Below are 25614 nucleotides of genomic sequence, written 5' to 3' on the forward strand. Positions count from 1 at the left end.
TTTTATGCACAGCACGTTTGTCTTTAATACAAAATTAACAAGATCTCTGAGTGCACTAACCAAAACAATAAAAAGTACATCTAACACCTTTGAAAAATAGACGCCACGTTCACACAAACATTGTTTTTGTTTTTTTTTTACAATATTTTAGTTAAGTTAGTGCAGGTTGATTATCGTCTATACGTTGCGCTTTGCAGATAAATTATTCATTGTGCCATTTTAATACCCCCCCAGAAAAATAAAGTGCATTTCACATTGAAAATTACGTCTACACAAGATGCTGTTTCTGTGGCTTCAACCTGATGTCATTCACGCTCACACACACATTCACAGGCCCTTGAGTGTTTTGATATTTAGCTCTAAAATAGTAACCATCAGAAAGGAAGACAACCTCGTCCTGCTGGTCCAACAGTTATTTATATAAAAAAAACTACTTTGTTCACATTTTTGTGCATTATTACAAAATAAATGCATTAAGTAGATAAACAGGTGTGTTAGACAACAATAAATACACTCAACCTTTGCAGTCCGTCACCTTTCCTGGATACAAAGCCCTTGTTCAGATGCTCAGCAATGAAAATCTCGTCAATACAGATGCAACAAGAGATTCGCATTCCCCGATTGTGTGTCGATTGAATTCCCCAACATTTGCCCCATCAGTCTGCAAGTCCGACAGGACAAAATTAAAAACAAACACCGCTGCATATTAAATGGAGAAAATGATTCAGACATTAACAAATAAAACAAAATGGTGCAACCCATGTTTTATAGATACTACATTCAGAGAAAGGCTTTACAGCACGTTCGTGTCATACATCAGACACCTGAAGGGATGAATAGAAAATACATCCTCTGAGTTACTATAACATATAAAAAGTAATGATGGTTATGGTGAACCAGTATGACCCATGATGCCTTGCAAAAACATTCAACAGTATTCATACCTCTTGAACTTTTCCTCATTTAGTCACAACCACAGATTTTAGTGTATTTTATTGGGATTTTACATGAGAGAACGAAAGCAGTGCTTAAATGTGAAGTGGAATAAAACTGATTCATAGTTTTCAAAATTCATTTTTTAAATAAAAATCTGAACCGTGTTTTGTGCGTTTGTATGCAGCACCGTTGAGTCTGATATTCCTAAGTAACAATTGGTGCAGCCAACTGATGGTGCTGTGGGGATAGTTTTCTTCAGCGACGACAGGGGAAACGGTCGGTCCAAAACTGACCTTTCTGTTCTACATGCTAAATGATATGTATGGCAGAAAACTAACACAGCGCATCACCCTGAACACACCATCAACATGGTGAAACATGGTGGCAGCATCATGCTTTTCTTCACCAGAGAAAGAGGTAAGCTGATCAGAGTTGATGGGAAGGGGGGTAGAGCGAACCGCAGTGCAATCCTGGAAGAAAACCTGTTGGATGTATTGGAATGGTTTAGATCAGTGGTTTCCAAACTGCCGTCTGGGGCTATGTCTACAGATTTTCTCCCTCCAATCTGCCTGAGCTAATTTTCAGTTTTTAGATGTGTTCAACTGGTAGAGATCTTGTAGCTGTAACTGGCCAAACGTGGCTCTACAGAGCATTAACTCAGGGAGGCTGAATACATGTAGACATTTTTCAGATTGTTAGCTGTAGAAATGTTTGAAACCATCTAATGTTTTTCTTCACGTCTTACTTGGTCTTATTCTATCAAATAAAGTCCCAATAAAATACTTGACATTTTTGGTTGTGACAAAACAAAATGTGCAAAAGTTAAAGGGGCTTGAATACTTTTACAAGATATTGTAAATCTACAAGATTGAGTCTGCCTCTTCACACAACATCCCACACAGGCTAATTTTCCTTGATTAGAAATGTTTTTCCTTTTCTGAGCTAATCTCTCCATTTTAAAAAATATTCCTTTCCTGCCACAAAGAGGAACATTTGAAGCTCCTGGAATGTCTTTATGAGGCTGAATTAAACAAAGATAAAATCAAAATAAATAAAACCTCATCTTTGTATTTGCAAGAAGCCATTTTTACCTTATAGGATCATTGAGGTCACTTAACCTACATCTGTCTCAGCCAGACTGGTTTAAGGTAGAGTGTAACGACAGGCGACACAGAAGAAAACAGCAGGATTGGGATCGCAGTTCATTCAGAGTCCCTTTTCCCCTTGGCTTGAAGTGCTGGGGCGCCAAACCTCCTTGTCCCATCTCCCTCCAAGGAACCCGGAACGAGGCCACTTTTCCCGGTACCGACAGGAAGACTGACAGTGTAATCCTCTAAGGTCAGGGGTGTCAACAACACATAAGACACATAATAACACACACCTGTGCACACGCTCAGAATGCCAGGCAATTTAGACCAGACACACACTCACAAAGAAAGAAATCCCTTTTTGTTCTTTGAGGTAACAATGCCCACGACACCTTGTACACTCAGGAGAGGCAGAGAAGAAGAACCTCACAATTCTCCTCCTGATGTGACAAATGATCATAACCCTATTTAGGGTTTGTGGATAAAATGAGGCAGTGGTGTCACCAGTATGAACAAGCAGTTTGATCTTGCCCCGGGAGAAATTAACAACACTTTTTCTACTATCTATCACTTTTGGCTGTCAGAGCCTGCTTGCTAAGACGTTCTGGTGCTTCAGGGAACCGCGGATGCTATTGTTGTCAGAGTATTGCTTCACATCTAAAAAATAACTACCATTCAGGCTAGTTATTGCTAACATGATCCGAAGGATCAGAGAACCAACAGATGATTGGAGACAGTAACTCAGAGCAGCATGGAAGTGATAGGACTTGTCTTCATTCAGCATGTAGCACATATACAGTGCTTTGCGAAGGTGCTCAAACATCTTGAAGTTTTTCTAATTTTATCACGCTACAACCACAAAGCGTGGTTTCATTGGGATTATATTAGATAGACCAACACAAAGTAGCAACTAACAGGTGGGAGGATACATGGTTGTCAAAATGTTCTTACAAGTGAAAATTTGAAAAGTGGGATGCGTTTGTATTCAGGCCCCCTTACTCCTATATTGCTAAATAAAATTTAGTGCAAACAACTGCCTTTAGAAGTCAGATGAGACCAAAATTGAACTTTTTGGCCTACATGCAAAACACTATATAGTGCCATGGCACATCACCCTGAACACACCATCAACATTGCAAAACAGGGTGATGGCAGCCTCAGGCTGTGGGGATGGTTTGATTTCTCAGGCACAGAGAATCTGGTTAGAGTTAATGGGAACATAGATGGAGCTAAATATATGATATCCTGGAAGTAAACCTATTAGAAGGTACAGAAGACTTGAGACTGGTGCAGAGGTTTACCTTTTAGCAGCAATGACCCCAAATATACCCCTAAAATAATTTCCCAATAATTTCTTTCTGTTCCATAATATCCCAATGAAAAACACTCGGGTCTTAGGTTGTAACGTGATACAACTTGAAAAAGTTTAAAGTGTGAAAACCTTTGCAAGGTATTGTAATGCTAAAAGCAAAAATATTGACATTGTTTAAACAAATAACAGCTTCCATGACCTTGTTTTAGCTCTTAAAATGCAGCACATGTGAGGTACACTGTGGTGCTTTCTACATAAACAAAATTATTTGGGTCACCATGATGTCAGGCAGCCATGGCACATTGCCTGCAGTGGCCAGTGTGACCTACCTCACTGAACTGTGCTAGTTGCATGCAAATCACGGCTAATTTCTTTATTTGAAGATGTTCTCCAGTGTTGTTTTTGCTTTTATTAACAAATGTACACTGACAATATGAACACAGCCTGGTAGCGAAACATGGATTTCACAAAATACTATGGTTTTAAAAAGGGCGCTCAAGGAAGGAAATACTGCGTTCTGTTTCGGATTTATGACATCACAAGAGGCACAAGAACCAAGCTAAACAGCTGGCATTAGCGAACCTTATGATGGATAGATTGCAACACTGATTCTGAACCATTGGAGCTGAATTTGAATTGCAAGGAGTTCAACCTTATGTTGACTGAAGTCATGAAAATAGAGGAAGAAAACAATAATACGGATGGATTTGCTCAGAAGAACTCTGGGCAGCTGCCTTTTACCTTGTGTGATGTCACTGGAGGCATGTTCCTGTGGAAGCTTGTTTTGGGGGGATTTCATGTTAATAAAACATGAGATAGAAATAGATTAAACTGATGGTGACGTCTTGTTCTATAGCTGACAAACTATATCTAAAGTGAGTTTGATTTATTGTACAGAAAGGTCTGGCCAGTTGCTTTAAATCTAATGGTTCTGATCAAATCACAAATAATTTTGCTGTTCTAGCTAACTTTGGTGAATTGGATATCCAATTAGATCTTGAGATGCCTTAAAAATGTTAAAGAGAAGGACATGAAGATAATCTGATAGGCTTGGTTTGGTTTGGTGTATATATAGCAACAAAAATATAGAAGAGAGGTAATGTTAGGGCGGGTCCGTTTGGAGCCTTTCTTATTGTTGCGCATTGCAAACTACAGCCAAAAGAGGGAGGAGAGAAAGTAGGTGGAGGAAATGGGTGAGGACAGGAGAAATAGAGGCTAGATTTCTTCCCCGGCGTCTGTGGAGCGGATCAGAGAGCATCGGGTCTATTTTTAACTCCCCGCGGCTGCTCGGCTTTCGACGCACGTCCAGAGTGCAGCAGCAGTACCAACAGTGTCGGGACGCTGCTGCTGGCTGCCCCAGACAGGCTGCGAGTGTTGCTCAGCCGCTGCGCATCTGTACGATCATTTATGTGCATCATTAAATCAAGTCAAGCTACAGAGCTGTTAGTGTGTGCATGTCTTAGGCGCACAGCTGCCGCATGGGACATGGGATGCATTTTTTTTTGCAGAAATAAGAAAAGGGCGTGCCGTGCTTGGTGTGGGCAGGATGCCTCCCACCTTCTTGGCCTTAAGTAGGGAAGACAGTGAGACAAAGTGGGCTGCTGCATCTCCAGCCAGAGCCGCACCCACAGCCCTTTGCTGCTGCCCTCCTTGTGACACCGGACGGGTCAAACGAGGAGCAGAGCTGACCCAGGCTGCCTCTTCTCGTCCCACCTGTGCCTGCACGGTCACACGTCGCTGGGTGTCCGAGCACGGTGAGCCACGCTGGTTGGCACGCAGCCGCAGCACACCAGCCACAGCGCCTTCTGGATCTCCTGGTTCCTGAAGGCATAGATGACCGGGTTGATGACCGAGTTGTAGGTGGCAGGTACCAGCGTCGCGTAAGTGTATAGCGGAGGGTAGGTGTAGTCAGCAATGAGGGAGTAGACAGTGAACGGCATCCAGCAGGCAGCGAAGGTACCCAGGATGATGGCCAAGGTTGACACGCCCTTCCGCGTAGTGACGTAGTAGGGCGTGGCAGCCAGGAAGTGGTGCTGGAGGGCGATCTGGTGGGCGTGGCGCATCACGATCTTGCAGATCTGTACATAGAGCTGCAGCATAAGGCCGAAGAGGAGCAGGAAGGAGACGGACAGAACTGCGATGTTGTTCTTTGTCAGCGGTCGCACCACGCTGCAGGTAGCCTCCTCGGCCAGGCAGTTGACCCCAGTGACCGGCAGCAGGCCGAGACACAGGGAGAGACCCCACAGCAGCACCAGCATGGTGTACGTGAAGGCCGCCGTCCTCTCCGAGTTGTAGGTGAGGGCGTAGTACAGCGACAGGTAGCGGTCAATGGTGATAGCCAGCAGGCTGAAGACAGAAGCCGAGAACGAAGCCACCACCAGACCTACTGTCAGCAACTGGGCCGAGTCCGAGCGAAGCAGGTAGGCACAGGTAAAGTGAAGAACGAGGCCTAGGCCGGCCAGGAGGTCCGCCAGAGCCAGGCTGCCGATCAGAAGGAACATGGGAGCTCTGAGTGCCGGGTTCTGCCAGATCACCAGCACCACCAAGGCGTTCTCACAGGCGATCAGAGTCCCCGATGAGCACAGCACGATGTCCCAGGGGTTGACCAGCAGCGGCAGCTGGCTGGGTGGCAGTGGGGAGTCCTTCGCTGGGAACATCCCTAAGCTGGTGGTGTTGTCCATTGGTCCCCCGCTGGCCCATGCTGTCGGATCGGGGCCCAGCCAGCTGGGGGAGACCGGCGGCTCCTCACTCATTATGCTCCCCGTCTGAAATGGAAACGCACACACAACAATTATTATGCAGAATATTTAAGGGTAAAGATCAGGCCCATGAACCAGTAGTGAGTGAATCTCATGAACAGGCTTAGTGAACTGCACTGATTATCTCTCCATCTTTGCACCTTCTGTTCAGTCATGAAGAGATTATGTGTTAGAATCAGGAAGACTAAGCAACCATAAGAAAGTGAGCAAATTAGACAAAGGCTAGATTGTGTTGATTGGCAAGACAAGCTTATTCATATAAAAATACACAAGGCAATCCAAAGTGCTTTACAGGACATCAAGGAAAAGACAATAACAAAGCATCAGCATAAAATCATTACACAAAATAAAAATGTTAAAATATAGATATTAAAGGCATAAATTAAACATGTTTTTAACAGTGCATCAGAGTCTATGTTTTAAAGTTGCAGTAAACAGTAATGTTTTCAGTCCTGATTTAAAGGAGCCAGCTGTTTCTGTAGATTTCAGGTTTTCAGGAAGTTTGTTTCAGGGCTGACTAGCATAAAAACCAAATGTTGCCTCACCTGATTTAGTTTTGGTCCTGGAAAGACCGAGTAAGCAAGTCTCTGAACAGCTGAGGGGTCTTCATGGTTCATACTTGACATGCAACTCAGAAATGTGTATTGACACAAGAGCATTTATAGACCAATAGCAGAAATTTTATATCTGTTCTTTGACAAACGGGGAGCCATGGCAGTAATGTTAGAACTGGTGTGCTATGAGCTATTTCTCTGGTGTTGGTCAGGGCTTTGGCAGCAGCAGTTTTCAAGAGCCGTGTTGTTTAAGTGTTCCCTTTTTTTTTTGAGCAGTACATAAAAAGGAACTCGATTGCTACTCATTGGTCCAAAGCCTCTTTTCAGATGAAGGTACATTTTGGATTTTGTTTGGAAATCAAGGTCCCAGCAATTGGAGGAATAGTAGAGAGGTGCAGAGTCCAACTTGCTTGAGGTCCAGTCCAGTTGTGTTGTTTAAGTGTTCCCTTTATCTTTATTTTTTTGAGCAGTGTAGTATGTTGGAGTACCTTATAATCTGAGCTAACGGGATCATATAGATGTTAAATAAAAGTGGCCTAAGAATGAACTCTTGAGAAAACCCACAATTCATTTTTATATGCCCAGATTTAGAATTACCAAATGACCCAAGTAATCCGTGTCTGCCAAATAAGATCCGAACCAGTGTAAAACAGTACCAGAAAATCCTACTCTAGACAAATGGATCAAAGCACCCCAAAAACTTCAGCGCTTGTGAGGTGTTCCCAATCTGCTGTGGACACTTTCAAATGTGGACCATGGAAGAACCAGTGGTGACCCAGTGACATGGTCACGAGTGGTCATGGCTCACGATGCATTTGGGGAGGAAAGGCTGGCTGGTGTGGTCCAAGAAATAATGCTTGTTCTTAACATCTTTTCAATTGCTCATACTTGGTATTGAATATATTTAGACATCTAGACATGGTTACTTTGAATGTGGCATGGTTGTTGGTCTGACTATTGCAGAAACTACTGATCTACTGGGTTTTTCACTTCCAACTACATGAGACTGTAAACTTGAGACTGTATGTCTCAAGTTTACAAAGAATTGTTCATAAAACAGCAAATATCCAGTGAGCAGCAGCTGTGTGAATGAAAATACCTGGTTGATGTCAGAGGCCAGAGAAGAATGGTCCAACTTGTTTCAGCGGCTGCAAAGGCAACAGTAGTTCTAATAACCATTCATTATAGTTGGTCAGTATTCTGAACACCATCTCTGGCAGCACAGTTCAGAACCGTTCAGAAAATGGGCCACCACATCAAAAAACCACACTGACTGCGGCTCCTATCAGCTCAGAACAGGAAACTGAGGGCACAATTCTCACAGACTCACCAAATATGGACAATAACAGATGGGTCCGATGATTCTCGGTTTAAGCTGCCACATTTACATGGTAGGGCTAGAATTTTAATGTGAAAAACATGATTGATCATGGATCCGTCCCGCCTTGTAGAATCAGTTTGAGCTACTGCTGCAGGTGTAATGTATAGGGGGGTATTGTCTCGGCCCCACTTTGTACCCTCCAGTAACAAATGAAGAATGCCACAGCGTACCCGAGTATTGTTGCTGACCGTCTCCATTCCTTTAGGAACTCTGTGTGCTCATCGTCTGATCGCTACTTCCAGCAGGATAATGCCACAAAGTCCAAATGATCCCTAAATGGTTTCTTGAATATGAAAATAGGTTCACTGTACCCCAATGGTCTCCACAATCACCCAATCTTAGTTCAATAGAGCAACTGGGCGTGTGAAGGGGAGCTTAGCTTTGTGAACATGCAGCCATCAAATCTGTAGCAACTGAGCAATGCAATCTTGTCAATATGGACTTAAATATATGATCCTCGAATGTTGTCAAGGTGTTCTCAATATGGTTCTAGTACTTGCTAAAATACTTTGTCTTCATTTAATACAAATCCATCTACAGACTATACAGGTCCTTCTCAAAATATTAGCATATTGTGATAAAGTTAATTATTTTCCATAATGTAATGATGAAAATTTAACATTCATATATTTTAGATTAATTGCACACTAACTGAAAAATGTCAGGTCTTTTATTGTCTTAATACGGATGATTTTGGCATACAGCTCATGAAAACCCAAAATTCCTATCTCACAAAATTAGCATATTTCATCCGACCAATAAAAGAAAAGTGTTTTTAATACAAAAAACATCAACCTTCAAATAATCATGTACAGTTATGCACTCAATACTTGGTCGGGAATCCTTTGGCAGAAATGACTGCTTCAATGTGGCGTGGCATGGAGGCAATCAGCCTGTGGCACTGCTGAGGTCTTATGGAGGCCCAGGATGCTTCGATAGCGGCCTTTAGCTCATCCAGAGTGTTGGATCTTGAGTCTCTCAACGTTCTCTTCACAATATTCCACAGATTCTCTATGGGGTTCAGGTCAGGAGAGTTGGCAGGCCAATTGAGCACAGTGATACCATGGTCAGTAAACCATTTACCAGTGGTTTTGGCACTGTGAGCAGGTGCCAGGTCGTGCTGAAAAATGAAATCTTCATCTCCATAAAGCTTTTCAGCAGATGGAAGCATGAAGTGCTCCAAAATCTCCTGATAGCTAGCTGCATTGACCCTGCCCTTGATAAAACACAGTGGACCAACACCAGCAGCTGACACGGCACCCCAGACCATCACTGACTGTGGGTACTTGACACTGGACTTCTGGCATTTTGGCATTTCCTTCTCCCCAGTCTTCATCCAGACTCTGGCACCTTGATTTCCGAATGACATGCAGAATTTGCTTTCATCCGAAAAAAGTACTTTGTACCACTGAGCAACAGTCCAGAGCTGCTTCTCTGTAGCCCAGGTCAGGCGCTTCTGCCGCTGTTTCTGGTTCAAAAGTGGCTTGACCTGGGGAATGCGGCACCTGTAGCCCATTTCCTGCACACGCCTGTGCACGGTGGCTCTGGATGTTTCTACTCCAGACTCAGTCCACTGCTTCCGCAGGTCCTCCAAGGTCTGGAATCGGCCCTTCTCCACAATCTTCCTCAGGGTCTGGTCACCTCTTCTCGTTGTGCAGCGTTTCTGCCACACTTTTTCCTTCCCACAGACTTCCCACTGAGGTGCCTTGATACAGCACTCTGGGAACAGCCTATTCGTTCAGAAATTTCTTTCTGTGTCTTACCCTCTTGCTTGAGGGTGTCAATAGTGGCCTTCTGGACAGCAGTCAGGTCGGCAGTTTTACCCATGATTGGGGTTTTGAGTGATGAACCAGGCTGGGAGTTTTAAAGGCCTCAGGAATCTTTTGCAGGTGTTTAGAGTTAAGTCGTTGTTTCAGATGATTAGGTTCATAACTCGTTTAGAGACCCTTTTAATGATATGCTAATTTTGTGAGATAGGAATTTTGGGTTTTCATGAGCTGTATGCCAAAATCATCCGTATTAAGACAATAAAAGACCTGAAATATTTCAGTTAGTGTGCAATGAATCTAAAATATATGAATGTTAAATTTTCATCATGACATTATGGAAAATAATGAACTTTATCACAATATGCTAATATTTTGAGAAGGACCTGTATATAGACAGTATTTGAGTCTCTGTATCCAGCAGCCTGTTCACCTCCCTTTAATTATTTAACCTGCAGCAACAACAAAAGGGTTGAAAATAACTATGACTATCTCCTCATCTATTGCTTTTTTTAATCTATGTTGTGTGTGTGATCCCCCCTCTATAATTCAAAATTTTAAACCAAAACACTAAAATGTTTTACTTTTTTTATGATTTTCAGTCATTTCTAGTTCATTTATCTATTCATTTTCATTCAGAATTTTGCTCTTTTACTTGTATACCTATGAATTATCCCTGCATTTAGTAATTTATTGCTTACTCATTTGCCCTGCATTTTGTTATATATTAATTTCACAAGCTAACACATGATACTTGGTTCATGATCGGGAGATGAGATGAAGCTTAACAATATATTTTTGCAAGAAAGTAGATAAAGGTTTAATAAATCTTCTACAGAGGTTACCCTAGACATAATAGAGTCCCCATTCCCTGGCCACGCAAATAAGAAATACAAGCTTATTCAGGACGAAACTGACTTTTTTTCTTATAGCTTTTCTGCCACCCCTCAAAGGATGGCGCCCTGAACGATTAGCCACTGAGAAGCAACATTAATAAATCTCTTTTGCTGGTTTTGGTCTCTGTTTAATCTTTCGTCCATAACAAATAAATAAAAGGGGTTGTGTCCCTGTGCTAAATCACTTTGTTCAGCTTTGATTTTCAGCTGTTTTTAGAATATTTACTGGTTGCGAGGACAGTCATGGCTTTCCACCAGTGGTACTGGGTGTTCTCTGGGCTTCAGAAACCTAAGCATGGAGCATTAGTGTTGCTGCTTGGACATTAAGCATATTTTCTATCATTATTCCTTTAAAAAAATGATTAAAGACTACCCACTGCAATTACTATATAAGATACACTTGTACAGCAGCATTGTTAGTGGAGAGATGTGACCGATTGACTGTAAAAGTTATCACAACAGAGGTCTGTTACACTGAAGGACTGTTTATAAACGAATCGACAGAAGGGTGCGAATAACCGAAATCAATCCTTTCCAGTAACTTCCAGGTTGCAATAGTCGATATCGACAGCCCTGGTCATAGCTCAACGCGCCAGCTGCTAGAGAACATACCGCACCCGTCATGGAAACACCTCAGCCTGCACACATGCATCCCTGCGCACCTTGCATTGGAGAAACACATTGCACCTCCACTATCTCCGTCCACAACAGAGACAGTGAGAGTAAAGAGGGAAGAAAACATGCATCTTTCCATGCATGCAAAGGTTGCTCAGTAATCCGCCTCCCTGCATGCATGCAAGCATCCATCCATTCAGCCTACCTTGACTCTGTGAGCTGCGACTTCCCGTCTAGATGGAAGAACGACAGCTTTGTATTCCCATGTTAGGGGTGCAGATGATTCAGGCCGGCGGACAGAGACACAGCTCAGGGAAGAGGGAAGAAGAGGGATGATGATCATGGAAGAAAAAAGGGAGAAAAGAGCGCAGCAGCGGCTCGGCCACTGACGGGGCCGTGGACTGCGGCTGTGCGGGGAAGGAGCAGCGAGTGAAGCAGCAGCGGCGGAGCAGAGGAAGAGGAGGTGAGTGAGAAGAGAGGAGGGTGGAGGTGATGATGATGATGACGGAGGAGTCCCAGAAGGGCCAGACTGCCGGAGACTGGTTGAACTAGTAATGTCGGCTTCGCGCCTCATCAGGACAAATTTATAATTGAGAACACAATTTTCAAATGAAGGCTTCATTCACAAAAAAGTCAATTATCCTTCAGCTTGGAGAATATGATTACTTCTCGTATCTCATAAGGTTATTCTGGAAGAACATTTTTAGGCCCGACTTAAGTTTCAGACGTGAAGATGGCTGGATGCAGAGACGCCCTGCTATTCTGGTCTTGTCTGTGTTATTAAACAGCAACCCTGATGTGTGTCAACCACCTCCACCTCCTCCTCCGTCTCCTCCCTGTCCTCCATCTTCTGCTGCGCCGCCTCCAAGTCACCTCAGCAGACAGGTGGGTTACAAAAAAGCGTCCATCTGATCATGCAGGTGCATCATATTGAATTGAAATGTCATTCAAAATTCTACTTTTTTAAATACAATTCAAAAAGTGAAACTTCCAGATTTATTAGAGTAATACGGGTTCTCTGAAAATTTGAATATTACATTGAACCAAAAATAGATGTTTAATACTGAATGTCTGCCTAGAGAAAAAATGTCAATTTACTGTACAGTACATGCATGCATTAATGCAGCGTAGCATGGAGGTGATCAACCTGTGACTGTTGAAGTGCTCCAAGATGAGTGGCGTTCAGCTCATCTTCCTTATGACAATAACCCACATATTTATTATGGGATGTAGGTCAGAAAATTTTCAAGAGCTGAAAAAATAAAATCAGCCTAATCACAAAGCCCGACAGTATGAAGCGCTTTAAAATTGTCTTGGCTGGACTGACTTTGGACTTGATAATATACAGAGGACCAACATCAGCAGATTACATGACTCGGCAAATAATCACGGACTGAGGAAACTTTAGACTGGACCTCAAGCAAGTTGGACTCTGCACAGGCCAGTACACCAGGAGACGTGGAGGAGGCTGTAGGAGGGCAACAACCCAGCAGCAGGACCGCTACCTCCAACTTTGTGCAAGGAGGAACAGGAGGAGCATTGCCAGAGCCCTGCAAAATGACCTCCAGCAGGCCACAAATGTGCATGTGTCTGCATAAAAGGTTAGAAACAGACTACATGAGGATGGTATGAGGGCCTGATGTCCACAAATGGGGTTGTGCTCACAGCCCAACACCTTGCAGGACGCTTGGCATTTGCCAGAGAACACCAGGATTGGCAAATTCACCACTGGTGCCCTGTGCTCCTCACAGATGAAAGCAGGTTCACACTGAGCACATGTGACAGACGTGACAGAGTCTGGAGACACCGTGGAGAGCGATCTGCTGCCTGCAACATCCTTCAGAATGACCGGTTTGGCAGTGGGTCAGTAATGCAGCCCTCCAAAGAAATGTGCTCACCAGAGGTAGCCTGACTGCCATTAGGTACCGAGATGAGATCCTCAGACCCCTTGTGAGATCATATGCTGGTGCGGTTGGCCCTGGGTTCCTCCTAATGCAGGACAATGCTAGACCTCATGTGGCTGGAGTGTGTCAGCAGTTCCTGCAAGATGAAGACATTGAAGCTATGGACTGGCCCGCCCGTTCCCCAGACCTGAATCTGATTGAGCACATCTGGGACATCATGTCTCGCTTCATCCACCAACGTCACGTTGCACCACAGACTGTCCAGGAGTTGGTGGATGCTTTAGTCCAGGTCTGGGAGGAGATCCCTCAGGAGACCATCCACCGTCTCATCAGGAGCCCAGGTGTTGTAGGGAGGTCATACAGACACATGGAGGCCACACACAATACTGAGCCTCATTTTGACTTGTTTTAAGGACATTACATCAAAGTTGGATCAGCCTGTAGTGTGTTTTTCCACTTTAATTTTGTGTGCGACTCCAAATCCAGGCCTCCATTGGTTAATACATTTAATTTCCATTGATAATTTTTGAGTGATTTTGTTGTCAGCACATTCAACTTTGTACAGAACAAAGTATTCAATGAGAATATTTCATTCATTCAGATCTAGGATGTATTATTTGAGTGTTCCCTTTATTTTTTGAGCAGTGTATATAGGAGGTAAGACATTCCTGATTTTGGCAAAAGTGGCTTAAAAAAGGAATGTAATAGTTTTAACCCATGGCCATGGGAACATCAGTGGGATGAACTTCAACGCACAGATTCCAGCCACAATTTACAGCTTATGAATCCTTCTTGAATGGGCTTCACAATCTTCTCAATGCTGCCCTCACCCTATTGATAGTGCACTTTTTTTTCCAACCACACTTTTTCTTTCCATTAAACTTTCTAATAATATGCTTGGATACAGCACTCCATGAAGAGCCAGCTTCTTTACTAATGGCATTTTGTGGCTTACCCTCCTTGTAGAATGTTATTGACTGTGTGGTGCACAACTTTCCTTCCCAATGATTGTATAATTGCATTTCTCTTATGTAATATGTAAATCATGATAATCAAAATTAAACACTTTCAATTAACTAAAATGAACATGCAATGATATTCTAATTCACTGAGATGCACCTGTATAAAATCTTTAGGCTGTGTGTCTTTTTCCAAAGCTCCTGCCTTCCTGGATCTGAACGGATTAAAAATAACTCCTGATGAAACGGCACTAGATGGCGACGTTCAGCCCCTCACCCATGAGTCATCAGTGCGCACCTGTGGGACACAAAGTGAAGCAGACGGTCCCGCAATCTTATTGGCTTTATTTCTTTTTCTTTAAAACAGAAAATGATCGCTTCACAACAGGCCTTTTCAAGCAATCCCCTCACATTAAGCTTGCCAACACCTACAAAACAGTATCAAAAGTGCACCATAGTGTTAATACATCTTCTCCAAGTCTAACATTTTCCAATGATAATATCTTAATGAAATATTTATACAAATACCATTCTGTACACTAGAAATACACAGCCCAATTCTCCCTGTAAGTGGCGCACCCATCCTCCGTTACATCCATGACCAAAATACCTCTGTCACAGTTTAGGTTAACATTGTGGGAGGTGAAGACTCCAGGCCGATATTACGTCATATGAATTAAATACCCACTCACCCGACACCCAAGGAAAAACCTAGAACACCACTCATACAACCAATCAATATCTGTACAACCCTTACTCCTTTTTTAAAACAATCTTCACACAGTTTCATTAGTTATTGTCTCCCTCTGTCCTCGCAGCGGCAGATGGGGGGAGGGGCAGGAAGGACACGGAGGCCGTCAGGGTGAGGGGTCAGCAGGTAAGTAGAGGGAACTGCCACGACTGAGCTGCAGAGCTGAGGTGCGTAAAAGCACAGGTATGAGTTACAGCTGTGTAGGCAAGTATGACACCGTGCAACTTTACAATCTGCTGTCCCCCACAAAAGGTAAAAGAGGGAGTCTCTGGGACAACGTGGCAAAGCACTCGGGTCCACGTCTCATTTAGTCTCTGGACTGGTAGAAGAGGATGTAGCCCGACTCTGAGTTCTTGGAGATTTCAGAAGTGAGACCATAGAATTCTTCTATGGCCTGGGCGTCGATTTTCTACGAGAGCAGAAACGAGACGTTCAGCTCGGTTAGCGGGAAAAAAGTAGAATGATGAAAAACAAACGCTTCCTTCAAGTGTTAAACAAGAAAGGACCTGCTTACCTCTACAATGTCATCATCAAAGAGCAACCAGAAGTCATGACTTTTTACAATGGCGATATAGTGACCCCTGTTTGGACCGCTGAAAAGAAACAAGACATTAGTTTACCAACTCAGTTTCAAACATTTCCAGACTAAAATATGTGGGATTTTCAGTGTCAGTTTTTAGAACATTTTGGAAATCTGAGTGGGGAATATATTTCCATACAGTGTAGATAATCCTGTTATAATGCAAGGTTTATGTGAGGTAAAAATAATTACACCACGATTAGTTCCAAAACCTTTTCTTTGGGTGAAGCCATTCTTTAGACTCGCTTGGACTCACTGCGATGCTAGAAAATAAAATCCCTCTTCATCTTCAACTTTCCAGCAAACACCTGAAGGTTTCAGGTCAAAGCTGACCAATATCTGATGTGGTCATAATTTCATCCACCTTGGCAAAAACCCTCAGTTCAATCTGAAGAACAGTAACCCTCAAGCATGACGCTGCCACCACTATGTTTCACTGTGGGCATGGTGCTCTTTTGCCCTTTGGAATTGTGACCCTGAAGGAAATTGTGGTTCCATCATACCAGAACATGTTCTCCAACAAGGTTTAGAGAGGTTTTGGCCAGGCCTGGATGTTTTTCTTTCAAAGAGAAATCTTCTGTCTTGCAACCCTAAACCTCAGTCAAGACATACAGAGAATACAGGAGATTGTTGCTGCATGAAGAACACAAATCCAGTAATTCCTGCAGCTCCTTCAGTATTACCGATTGTCTTTTAGGAGCCTCCCTGATCAATTTGCCTCAACTTTTAATCCATAATAGAGAACTGTTGAGTTTGGAAGTTGTTGAGGGTTGCCTTCCTTGTGACATGTTGTCAACATGTCTGCATCATTCCACAGCACAGAACAACCTCTTATGTGTTTTAACAATATTATTTAGCATCTGACTGTGGAAAATATGTGTTGCCATGATATCCTGATTCCATGGCCGGAGCAATGGGTGGGGACCATAGGATCAGCTCTCCAGTGGTTGAAGTCCAACCTCCACGACAGACATTTTTGTGAGAGGATTGGCGTCTCTGTCTCTTCCACTGCTGACCTGCCATGAGGGGGTGCAATAACGCTCTTTTCTTGAGCCTCTTCTTTTTCTCCCTGTACCGTTTGCCAACAGGAACTGTCCAAAGTAAAATAAGGGACTCTATTCCATTTATATGCAGACGAATGTCAAATCTTTTGCCCCTCAAGCAGATGCTTCCTCTATTCAGCCTTTTCTAGACAGTATTAGTGACATTAAGTTGCGGATGGCTCTTAAGCCACAAAAAAGGGTTTAGCTCAAAGGAGAGAGGTCATTTTACACATATAGGTCATGTGTTCTGCTCTAAAGCTCAACCTTTTATTCTACTTTCCCTTCTTTACTTTTGTTTTCAGCACCGTGCAGAGCTGGAGTCTGTTTCAGCATGTACCTACTGAACAGTAAGTGGAAAACACCCTAAATAAACACAGACATACTAACTCCCACTCACAGAGTCAAAAGGACCAGCTGTTTAACGCCGGTTACATGTTCAAACACTCACCTCCCACAATGCACTACCACAGCAACCAGGTCGTATAACCTCTCAGGATTTGTGGCGTCTCCAGAGGTGTTGAAGAGACGGAGCTCCAGAGGGAAGACAACGCGATAGGACAGCTTGGTGTATCGCTGGAGCTGCTCCATGTACTTAAAGCGCTTGAGGTGCAGAGCCAGGATCATTGGCAGCTTCTTTACGCGCATCCTTTAGGGTCGGAGATAAATAAAGTGAACAGATTTATCGTGCCTTTCACAACTGTTTATGTGAGAACCAGAAAGTTCAATGTGTTTTATTGGGATTTTATGTGACAGATCAACATGAAGCAGTGAATAATTTTAAGGTGGAAGGAAAGGATTACATGGTTTAAAATACTTTTGTGTACAATAAAAAAAAAAAAATCTGGCATGTATTGCCTTTGTATTCATCTCCCCCCGAGGCAATACTTTTTAGAAAAGCCTTTAGCTGCAATTTTTGTAGGGTACGACTCAACCAGCTTCACACATTTAAAGACTAAAAAATGTATCCACTCTTTACAAAACAGTTTAAAATCAGATTAGATTGAGAGACCACTCCTCAGATGTTTAATTTTCCTTCATTCTGGCTCTTCTCTGTGTTGATCTCTCACATAAACTCCCACAAAAACACATTGAAGTCTGGAGGCACCTTGACAAAATGTGAAAATACTTCAAGCTGTATGAATGTTTCGGCAGGACATTGTAAACAAAAAGATCTGCTGCACTGACCTCTTGTGTGCCTCCTGCTTGCTTCTACATTCCTCACAGTAGTATTTGTACTCGCTGCACAGAGTCTCTGTGTTACTGAACCCTCTGAGAGGAAACAAATGAACATCAGTTCAATCTGAGGGCTACATTTGCTAAAATTATCCCAACATTTTCCTGGTGCCGTTAGGGGCTTCCGAAACAAAGCCTTTTTACAGCTGGTATTAGGTTAAATATATCTTAAATCACCAAACTTTCCCCCTTTAACCTTTGCTGGGCTAGGGGATAACGCAGAAGCCCAAAAAAGGTTTTCCCAAGGCTGATACCAACATGTCTGCTCTAAAGAAATATTAAAAAGTAGTGAAGGAGCATCTTAATAACCAGTTTTAGGAAGCTACTCCCTCTGTCAGCTTGGCTAAGTCAAAGAACAACCCTGAAGTGGACCCTAACCTGTAGAGGGTAGGGTCTTTTCATTGATAAAAATCAGAAATAACAAACCTAAAGGCTACTACAGCATTGTTGACCACATAAACGGTGATAAGGGAAAACTATTTTACACCGTTAAAGGATAACTGGCCCACCTCTGTGGTTGGCAGTATGTTTTTAGGACATGGTGCAGTCAGGCCGCCAAGCTAAGGTCAAATACCTGAATATCCAACACAACGCGACTCGAGCTGTGTGGCAACCTCCAAACAAGTGATCATCAATTAAGCATTCTTTCATTTGCAGTTGTGGAAACAATTCAGCGGATTTCATAAAGCAAAGCTTTAAAAGAAAACCAAAAACATACAAAACAGAAATGCAGGTAAATAGACAAAAAGGTATGGCTGCTTCATTTTACTGAAGAACATAAAAGAAACATGAAAAAGATGATGGATAAAACTTGATTTCTAAGGGTTGCATCACAGACTTCACCTCGTAACACACGGCTCACTTCAGCCATAAAATTTCACACCCTGGCAGATTTAGCTGTTAAATAGAAAATGGGTCAAATTTATTGGGAATTTAATGTATTTGTAAAGCTAAAAGAAAATACCCTGTTGTCTAATGATTTTTGCAATAAATGTGCATCTCGCTTTGCTGAGGAAGGAGTTTACAGAATTGATAGACTACTGCTCTCTTTGATTACATGCTCTGGTTGATCTTTTGGATCAGAACATGTTTCTGCAGTTCTCAGTAATCATGTGTGGACAAAACTCACCATTCGAGCCGTTTTTCAGCTTCATAAACGGAGGATGTAGTTATTAATGAACATAGTTATGCTGCAGTCAGGTCTCTATCGGACAGCTGTCAGTCTGAGGGGGAACCAAGCTGCGGCTGAGTGGGTCACAAAACAGTCGCTACGCCCGTCGGTGTAACGGTACACTGATAGGACAAACTATGATATTCCATGTTTTTATAAATCAAATTCTGTGATTCAGCTCGCATTTTTTTGTACCATCGGTCCGGTTTGACGTGCTGTTCAGTGTGGATTTGGACCAGAGCCTTGCTGCTATAAACCCTGACTGTTCAGCACCTGACAGAACTCTCTGCCTCCGCACAGAAACAGCCAGGTTCCCTGTGGTCTTATCGTGCTTAGAGTGAGGCATTCAAGCTGATTCATTAAAATAAATTATTGATTTATTTCTTGTGTTGGAGGAAGCTGCAAGTTCAACCTCTCTACACCAGCTAAACCAGCAGTAAATCTTCGTCTGTCAAACTCACCTTTACACTGACAGAACTCACAGATTCCTCCGGTATTATTTTTGAAAATGATGCTCGGCAACCATTTGAAAAGAGCAAACAGCCTTCATTACAATTCCTCAAAACTCGGATGTCTGTTGCAGGATTGCACATCTTGTCTTCAGCTCTTCAATAAATCATTCTGTGCTAAAAGCTGTGTAGCTCTACCTGAGGCAGTGCGTGATGGAGGTATTCTGTTCTACATCCACAGAAAGGTCCAGAAAGTCTTCATCTTTGCTGCTTATCTGGAGAGGAAAAAACATTCAAACGTCTTGATGAACCAAAAGCAAGTCAGACATTTAATTTCTTAGTTTGACATGATGTGTAATGGAGGCCCGTCATCTTTCTGAATAAAACCAGGGTTACAAATTTTCAGTCCTCAAAATATAAAGGCCTACTTCAGTGAAACTTTATGTATTTGAATGAAATGAAAATATGGAAGGGATCTCACCGTTTCACAGGTGAGACAACGCGTCTCGTTGGTCAGCGTGCCTTGGAAGATCTCGTGGACCCAGGTTGGAGCAGGTGTGGCATTGCTGTTGTTGTTCTGGGAGTCCAATGTGCCATTGGCAAGACGGCCATTTGACTTCTCCTGCTTCCTCTCCTCCTGCAGGAGATCTGCGATGGTGTTTAGCAGGTAGTTTAGGAACTCATGAGCATCCTGCTGCATGTAGTTGTCAAACAGCTCTGAGGAGTGAGCAGAAGAGAAACTTCAGAACTGCTGCACGTTCAGCCAGAACTACAACATGTTCCGGATCTCCAGATATGAGGCACTGTTGAAGGTGGTGAAATGATCTTCTATCTTGCTCCTCAGTCGTATTTTCTTTCCCACTTACCGTTCTCCTTGCGTAGCCTTGTGATAAATTTCTTGGGCGGTATGACCCCCACTTTTCTCTTCTGGTTGGCAATGCTGTGGAACAGGTCAGCCAGGCAGGTGAGCAGGTTCTCCTTCCGCCGAGGTTGACTGCGGTACGCTAGGATCTTCTCCCGAAACGGCCGGCAGAAATACAGAGCCTGCAGGACTGAGTTGCAGTAGCAGGTGTTCCCAAACTAAAAATCACAAAAGAGAAAATGATGTGCTTATCTATGTCAGGTTCAGCACCACACCTACAAAAAAACTCCTACAGCCACAGCTGGGCTGCAGTTACAGCCAGATAACATATTCAAGTCTCCGCTTTGATCGCTGGCCCTTTGAAAAATGAACAGTTTAGATTTAGTGTGTGCCAGCAACCTCTGCTCCGTCAAAGAGCGCTCCAGTTCCAGATGGTAAACGTGTGGTAAAAGACACACAAATTTAGAAAAAACTGGCTAAATTTCTACAGCAAAGCTGTTGCTTTTGCCTCTTGCAACATAACAGTGTAACTTAAAGCGCAAATTATGTAAATCAATCAGTCTTATTATGAGTCCATTGTGTGCATAAAAGGATGCAATGTTTAAAAATATTAAAGTAACAACAACAATAAATATTGGAAAATATTATAATTCTTTTGTAAGTATTTTCTGTTGGAATTGTCCCTCACTGCTTGTGGTACAGAAATTCACTTTGCACATGCATGTTGTTTCATTATTTTCTGTTCCTTTTTTTTAATGCTTAAAATCGCAAAAGGAAATGATCTGGCTTCTGGTCACTTTAAGCACAGTGCCTGTTTTCTTAACTAATCCCCAACATACATCCCCAGACGAGCTTGAAAAAGCACAATCGGCACCATTTTAAAACATTCTTACAATACTAACTTCCAGCAGTCAAAAAACAACCCCACAATTCCTGATCGGATCGGCAGAAAAACCCGGTGCAGCTGCCACTGTGCATACAAACATGCACAGAAACATGGACATTTATCAGTTAAGAATATAAAGAAGGTAAACCACTACTGCAAAGAAAAATTAGCATAAGAGATTTATTTAGTTTCTTGGAACGCCGTGACTTTCTCGGCATATTTCAGCTGCTTTAGTCTGATCTGGGGGGGCTTTCTCTTTCGAAACTCCCCTCCACTCCTCCAAATTAACGCTAACTAGGCTACTCATAAGTACCTCATACAATCTTTCGCAAAAAATGCTGAAGTATTTCTTGACTGTGCCAAGGAAGTGACAAGTTACCACTCTCCTGCTCTTGTTTTCCAGATCAACGGGTCATAAACAGTTCTACATCTGACTTTACTTAGTAGAATAAAAAGCTACAATCATCCATGGGACTACAGCACCAAAGAGGAAAAACAGAGTTCATGCTGAAGTTTGGAAATTCCAAGATCCAATGTGCAATTAAATTCGGCCATGGCAAAACCGCAGGAATCTGCACATTAGAAAAACAATAATAGTAGTTAGAACTTTGGTAGAGTGAGGGTTTCAGGGTAGGTGCTGCATGCTCTCTGATATTTAGTAAATCATGAAAACAACACAGTGGTAAAGCTGGATTCTGATACATCAATGTGGCAATGTGCTATTTCACAATGTTTTAGCATCTGGACAAACTTAAAATCTGTTAAAATATATAATACTTAGAAAACTGGACTATTTTAGATTAAACACAGATGTTCTAAATCACGGTGAGTCAGCAATACCTCCACAACACAAAGAATAAATAAAAAAACATTTTATGGCATCTAAACTGAACCCAGTGCAAAAGTCCAGTTTAACACCAAGAGTGAAAAGGATTTAAAGTCACAAAACAATCAGTGAAATTCACCCAAATCAAGAACAGAAGCTCAAGCTCTGATAAGATAAATCACAGGTAGAGGTCACCATCTAAATGTAAAATCAAAGCTATTTATTTTGGACCAAATAAGATCAGATTCACATTTTTATCTTACCAAAAGGAAGCGGGAAGCAAGTATGTGTAAGAATAAGCTTTTATTTCCCAACATTCAGATTGCTTAGGAACCCTCCCCATAAAACACACTGCTTGTTGCACAGAAGGGAGGGATGCAGTCCAGGAGTTCACTCCAGCTGTTAACAGCTGCTGCAAACCGTGCTCACACGTCCTAAAAATAACTCATAAAAATTTCGGGCCTCTTTAGAGTAAAATTTCTCAGGTGTTTCGGCCCACTGGTCACTGGTAATGAAACAAAGGTTTTTAAGAAATTACCGTAAGATATTTTTGAACTGATACTTATACATATGCATTAAACACAATGAAAAAGCTAAACATTTTTAACAAGACTAAAATCAATATACGAAAAGGAGTTTATAGTCTGAAAAGCATACGGTTCAACCTCGTCATGACCTGTTCCACCATCTGAGAAACATAAATGTATAAAACCGAGTCATAAATCCATCTTCCTAATGTTAAGGCTCAGCATTTTTATTGGTTTTGTCTTAAATAAACAGAGTAGGCATGGGATGGTATGAGATTCTCACGGTATGATAACCTTGTGTAGAAATCCCCGCAGTTTCACAGTATTAACATGAAAACATACAAGAAAAGGATTACATAAGTTTTTATTTAAAAGACCAAAGCAAATTATACCTTTTTGCTGTTTTACGCTGTATAGAAAAAACACATATAACCAGCTGATATTTGCTGGTTAATAACTTAGATGTCTGTGCTCCTAGAATCGAAGTAAGCAGCTTAACAGACCAAGATTACCTTAATAAGGGTAGCACTACTTGCATCAAAACCATCCTTTTTTTGTGATTGGAAATATTTCAAAATAGCACAGTTGTCTTGTAAGTAACACAAAGTACAGCGTCTTTGTTTCAGCCAGCTGACTGGCAGTGAGGAGGGGCCCAGCGTAACTTTATGCTCCATACAGGTCACTTCAGCACTTTTTCTGGCATCTCATTAGAAAAGACTGTACACCATAACAATGGTATAATTACAAACCCTGATATCTATTAATACCAGAAACTGGTCCAAACAGGGCGACCTGAATGAACCAATCAATATTTGTGCGGACAAAACGCCTAAACCTTCGAACCTCCTACTTACAGTCTGCACATGTACTCATCTCGCATATTAACCAAACTCCGCCAGTGATTGGCCGATCAGTCTGCTGAAAGAGCATGCTGCAGTGGGGAGAGCCAACTCATTGGAGCTCATAAACTAGTGAAACTAGCAGGAAGTCTTATAAAGATTAATATTTTAATGTCTTATTCACACTACACAACAGACTTGTTGAGTAAAGATGAAATAGAATAAATACATACAGCAAGGTATTTTTTTTTATCAAGGCAATTGCTGACAATTTGAGGAAATTAAATAAACTTTTAATAAATGATATGTAATCTAGAACCACTCCCTTATTTACTTACATTGACCAGGCCAAAGTAGTGCTCATTGACCGGAAACTGCTCAGATCCAATCTCTTTCTCCAGAGCAGAGGCATTGGCGCCCTGTAAAAGGTGCAACATATACATGCTATTTTTACAAACTCATGAATTTAAAAGGTCATCTATGGCTTAAAGAAATGAAAAATTACATTTTCAAATAAAATATTTTCAAAAAAAGAGAGACAACACTATCAGACATTGCACTTTTGTCACTAGAGCTAAAAGCATGCATACATTTTACCTGACAGTAAAGGTGGGCATGCCTAAACTTCAACGGGCTTTGAATGCAAAACTGTCTGGGTGATTTTTTCTAGGAGTCGACACTAAGGTTTTAAATGTTTGAATGGTGTGGCTTGATAGCAACAATGTGATGAGAACACAATCCAGCCGTAGAAAGAAGAGAGGACCTAAAAAGAGCTGGAGACGGAGAACACAACTGCGCCGTTAAAAAACAAAAAAAAAAAAAAAAAAAAACGTCGTCATTGCCCACCTAACTAATATCTGTTAGTTGGTTAAAGCCCAGTGCAATATCTTAGTTTCAGAGTTGATTTTTTGTCCAATAAAACTAATAACTAATATAGGCTAACTGTCTCTCCCTCTGAAGGCATCCATTATCCAGCTGCCCCAGTTGTTGACAAGCAGAGACACTGATTTTAGCTACAGATTAGCTAGTTAGCTTCGAATCCCAGCGTCAGCAGGTGCAGTCACCGTCCGCACAACAGGTTCCGACAAACATGACATAATTAAGATGCAAAGCTACTGCCTAGGAAGCCATATATACTAGTAAAGTCCGTATTTAGCCATTAGCCAAAAAAAAAAAAAAAAAAAAAAAAAAAAACTGCGGAGGAGAAGCCTGTGGGTGGCTACATACCGAATACTGCTTGCCTAGCACAACCACCAGCATTAACTGCTTTCATGTCTATTTCCACGGCTTAAATAGCTAATAACGGTATAGTCGTGGTTTCTGAATAATCATACAGTGTAAATAATGCAAGTATGTGGCCACTGCGCACTCACCATGGTACAAAAAGAGGCAAATTTTGAGACTGTCATTAGGATTTCCATTCGGCTAGCGCCATCTTCCACAACACAGCCGCGCGCTGACAGGACTGGGCTGGATGTCCTCGTGAGGAGACGCTGCTGAGCTCGCGACTGCTGCGGACAAACAGCTTGAAGAAGACAAGACTGTTCACTGCTAGGTGCTTCCGGTTTCGCGTGATTAATACGAGTCGTAGGATTCTCGTAGCTTTTCAGTTTTGGCACTCAGTCGGACCTGACTAAACCTCAAACGGAAAATTCGTAACACAAATAAAATAAATAAGTTACGTCATTTAAAATGGTCGGTGTCAGTAAACAAGTTATAATTTATCGCTCTTTTTGTTTGCGCATGCGTGCCACCCTTGCAAAAAAAAATGGATGGATGGATGAAATGTCGGTGCACTCTATACTTGGTTTGTGCTCTTTTTGTATGAATTACTGCATCAATGGGGCAAGGATGTAATCTCTTTGTGGCTCTGCTGATAAGGAAGTCAACTTTGCTTCAATAGAGGCCTTCAGCTCATATGCATTACAGGGGTTGATGTCTTTCTCGGGCAAGTTTTCTGATTGATCAAGGACAATCATACCATGGCCCTGAGATCACCAGGTGTTGGTATTTGGCAGTGTGGGAAGATGCCACATCCGGCTGTTAAATAAAATAAGCATTTCCTCAAAGCAAGAAGCAGAAGCAAGCATGACGTGCTCTTACATTTTCTGATAGATGGCTGAGCTGATTTTGGACTTAAGAAAACAGTGGACCAACACCAACCTGTATGTTGTCGTGGCTGTCCTATTCCTTCTTCAGTGACAAACACTAAGAAAAAACCTTTTGAAGCCAGTATAACAACTGAGCTGTGTCAGAAATCACAGGGTGTGTGTGCAT

At 42.2% G+C, this 25614-nt stretch overlaps 2 protein-coding genes across 2 annotated transcripts; both read right to left on the bottom strand.

The window, feature by feature from the left end:
* On the bottom strand, positions 1-12182 carry gpr12 (G protein-coupled receptor 12). Its single transcript, XM_047349843.1, has 2 exons — positions 11513-12182; positions 1-6101 (listed from the first exon to the last, which is right to left on the bottom strand). Exons 1-2 carry the CDS (start codon positions 11927-11929, stop codon positions 5064-5066), a joined length of 1455 nt encoding a protein of 484 aa, XP_047205799.1. The 5' UTR covers positions 11930-12182; the 3' UTR covers positions 1-5063.
* A 2318-nt stretch (positions 12183-14500) lies between these two features.
* usp12a (ubiquitin specific peptidase 12a) lies at positions 14501-24983 on the bottom strand. The gene is made up of 9 exons (XM_047349844.1): positions 24711-24983; positions 23676-23756; positions 20264-20477; positions 19879-20114; positions 19596-19672; positions 17730-17813; positions 16993-17190; positions 15436-15514; positions 14501-15330 (listed from the first exon to the last, which is right to left on the bottom strand). Exons 1-9 carry the CDS (start codon positions 24756-24758, stop codon positions 15229-15231), a joined length of 1119 nt encoding a protein of 372 aa, XP_047205800.1. The 5' UTR covers positions 24759-24983; the 3' UTR covers positions 14501-15228.
* Between the last annotated feature and the right edge of the window lie 631 nt (positions 24984-25614).

The sequence above is a fragment of the Girardinichthys multiradiatus genome, chromosome 21, assembly GCF_021462225.1.
Source record: "Girardinichthys multiradiatus isolate DD_20200921_A chromosome 21, DD_fGirMul_XY1, whole genome shotgun sequence".
Taxonomy (NCBI): Eukaryota; Metazoa; Chordata; class Actinopteri; order Cyprinodontiformes; family Goodeidae; genus Girardinichthys; species Girardinichthys multiradiatus.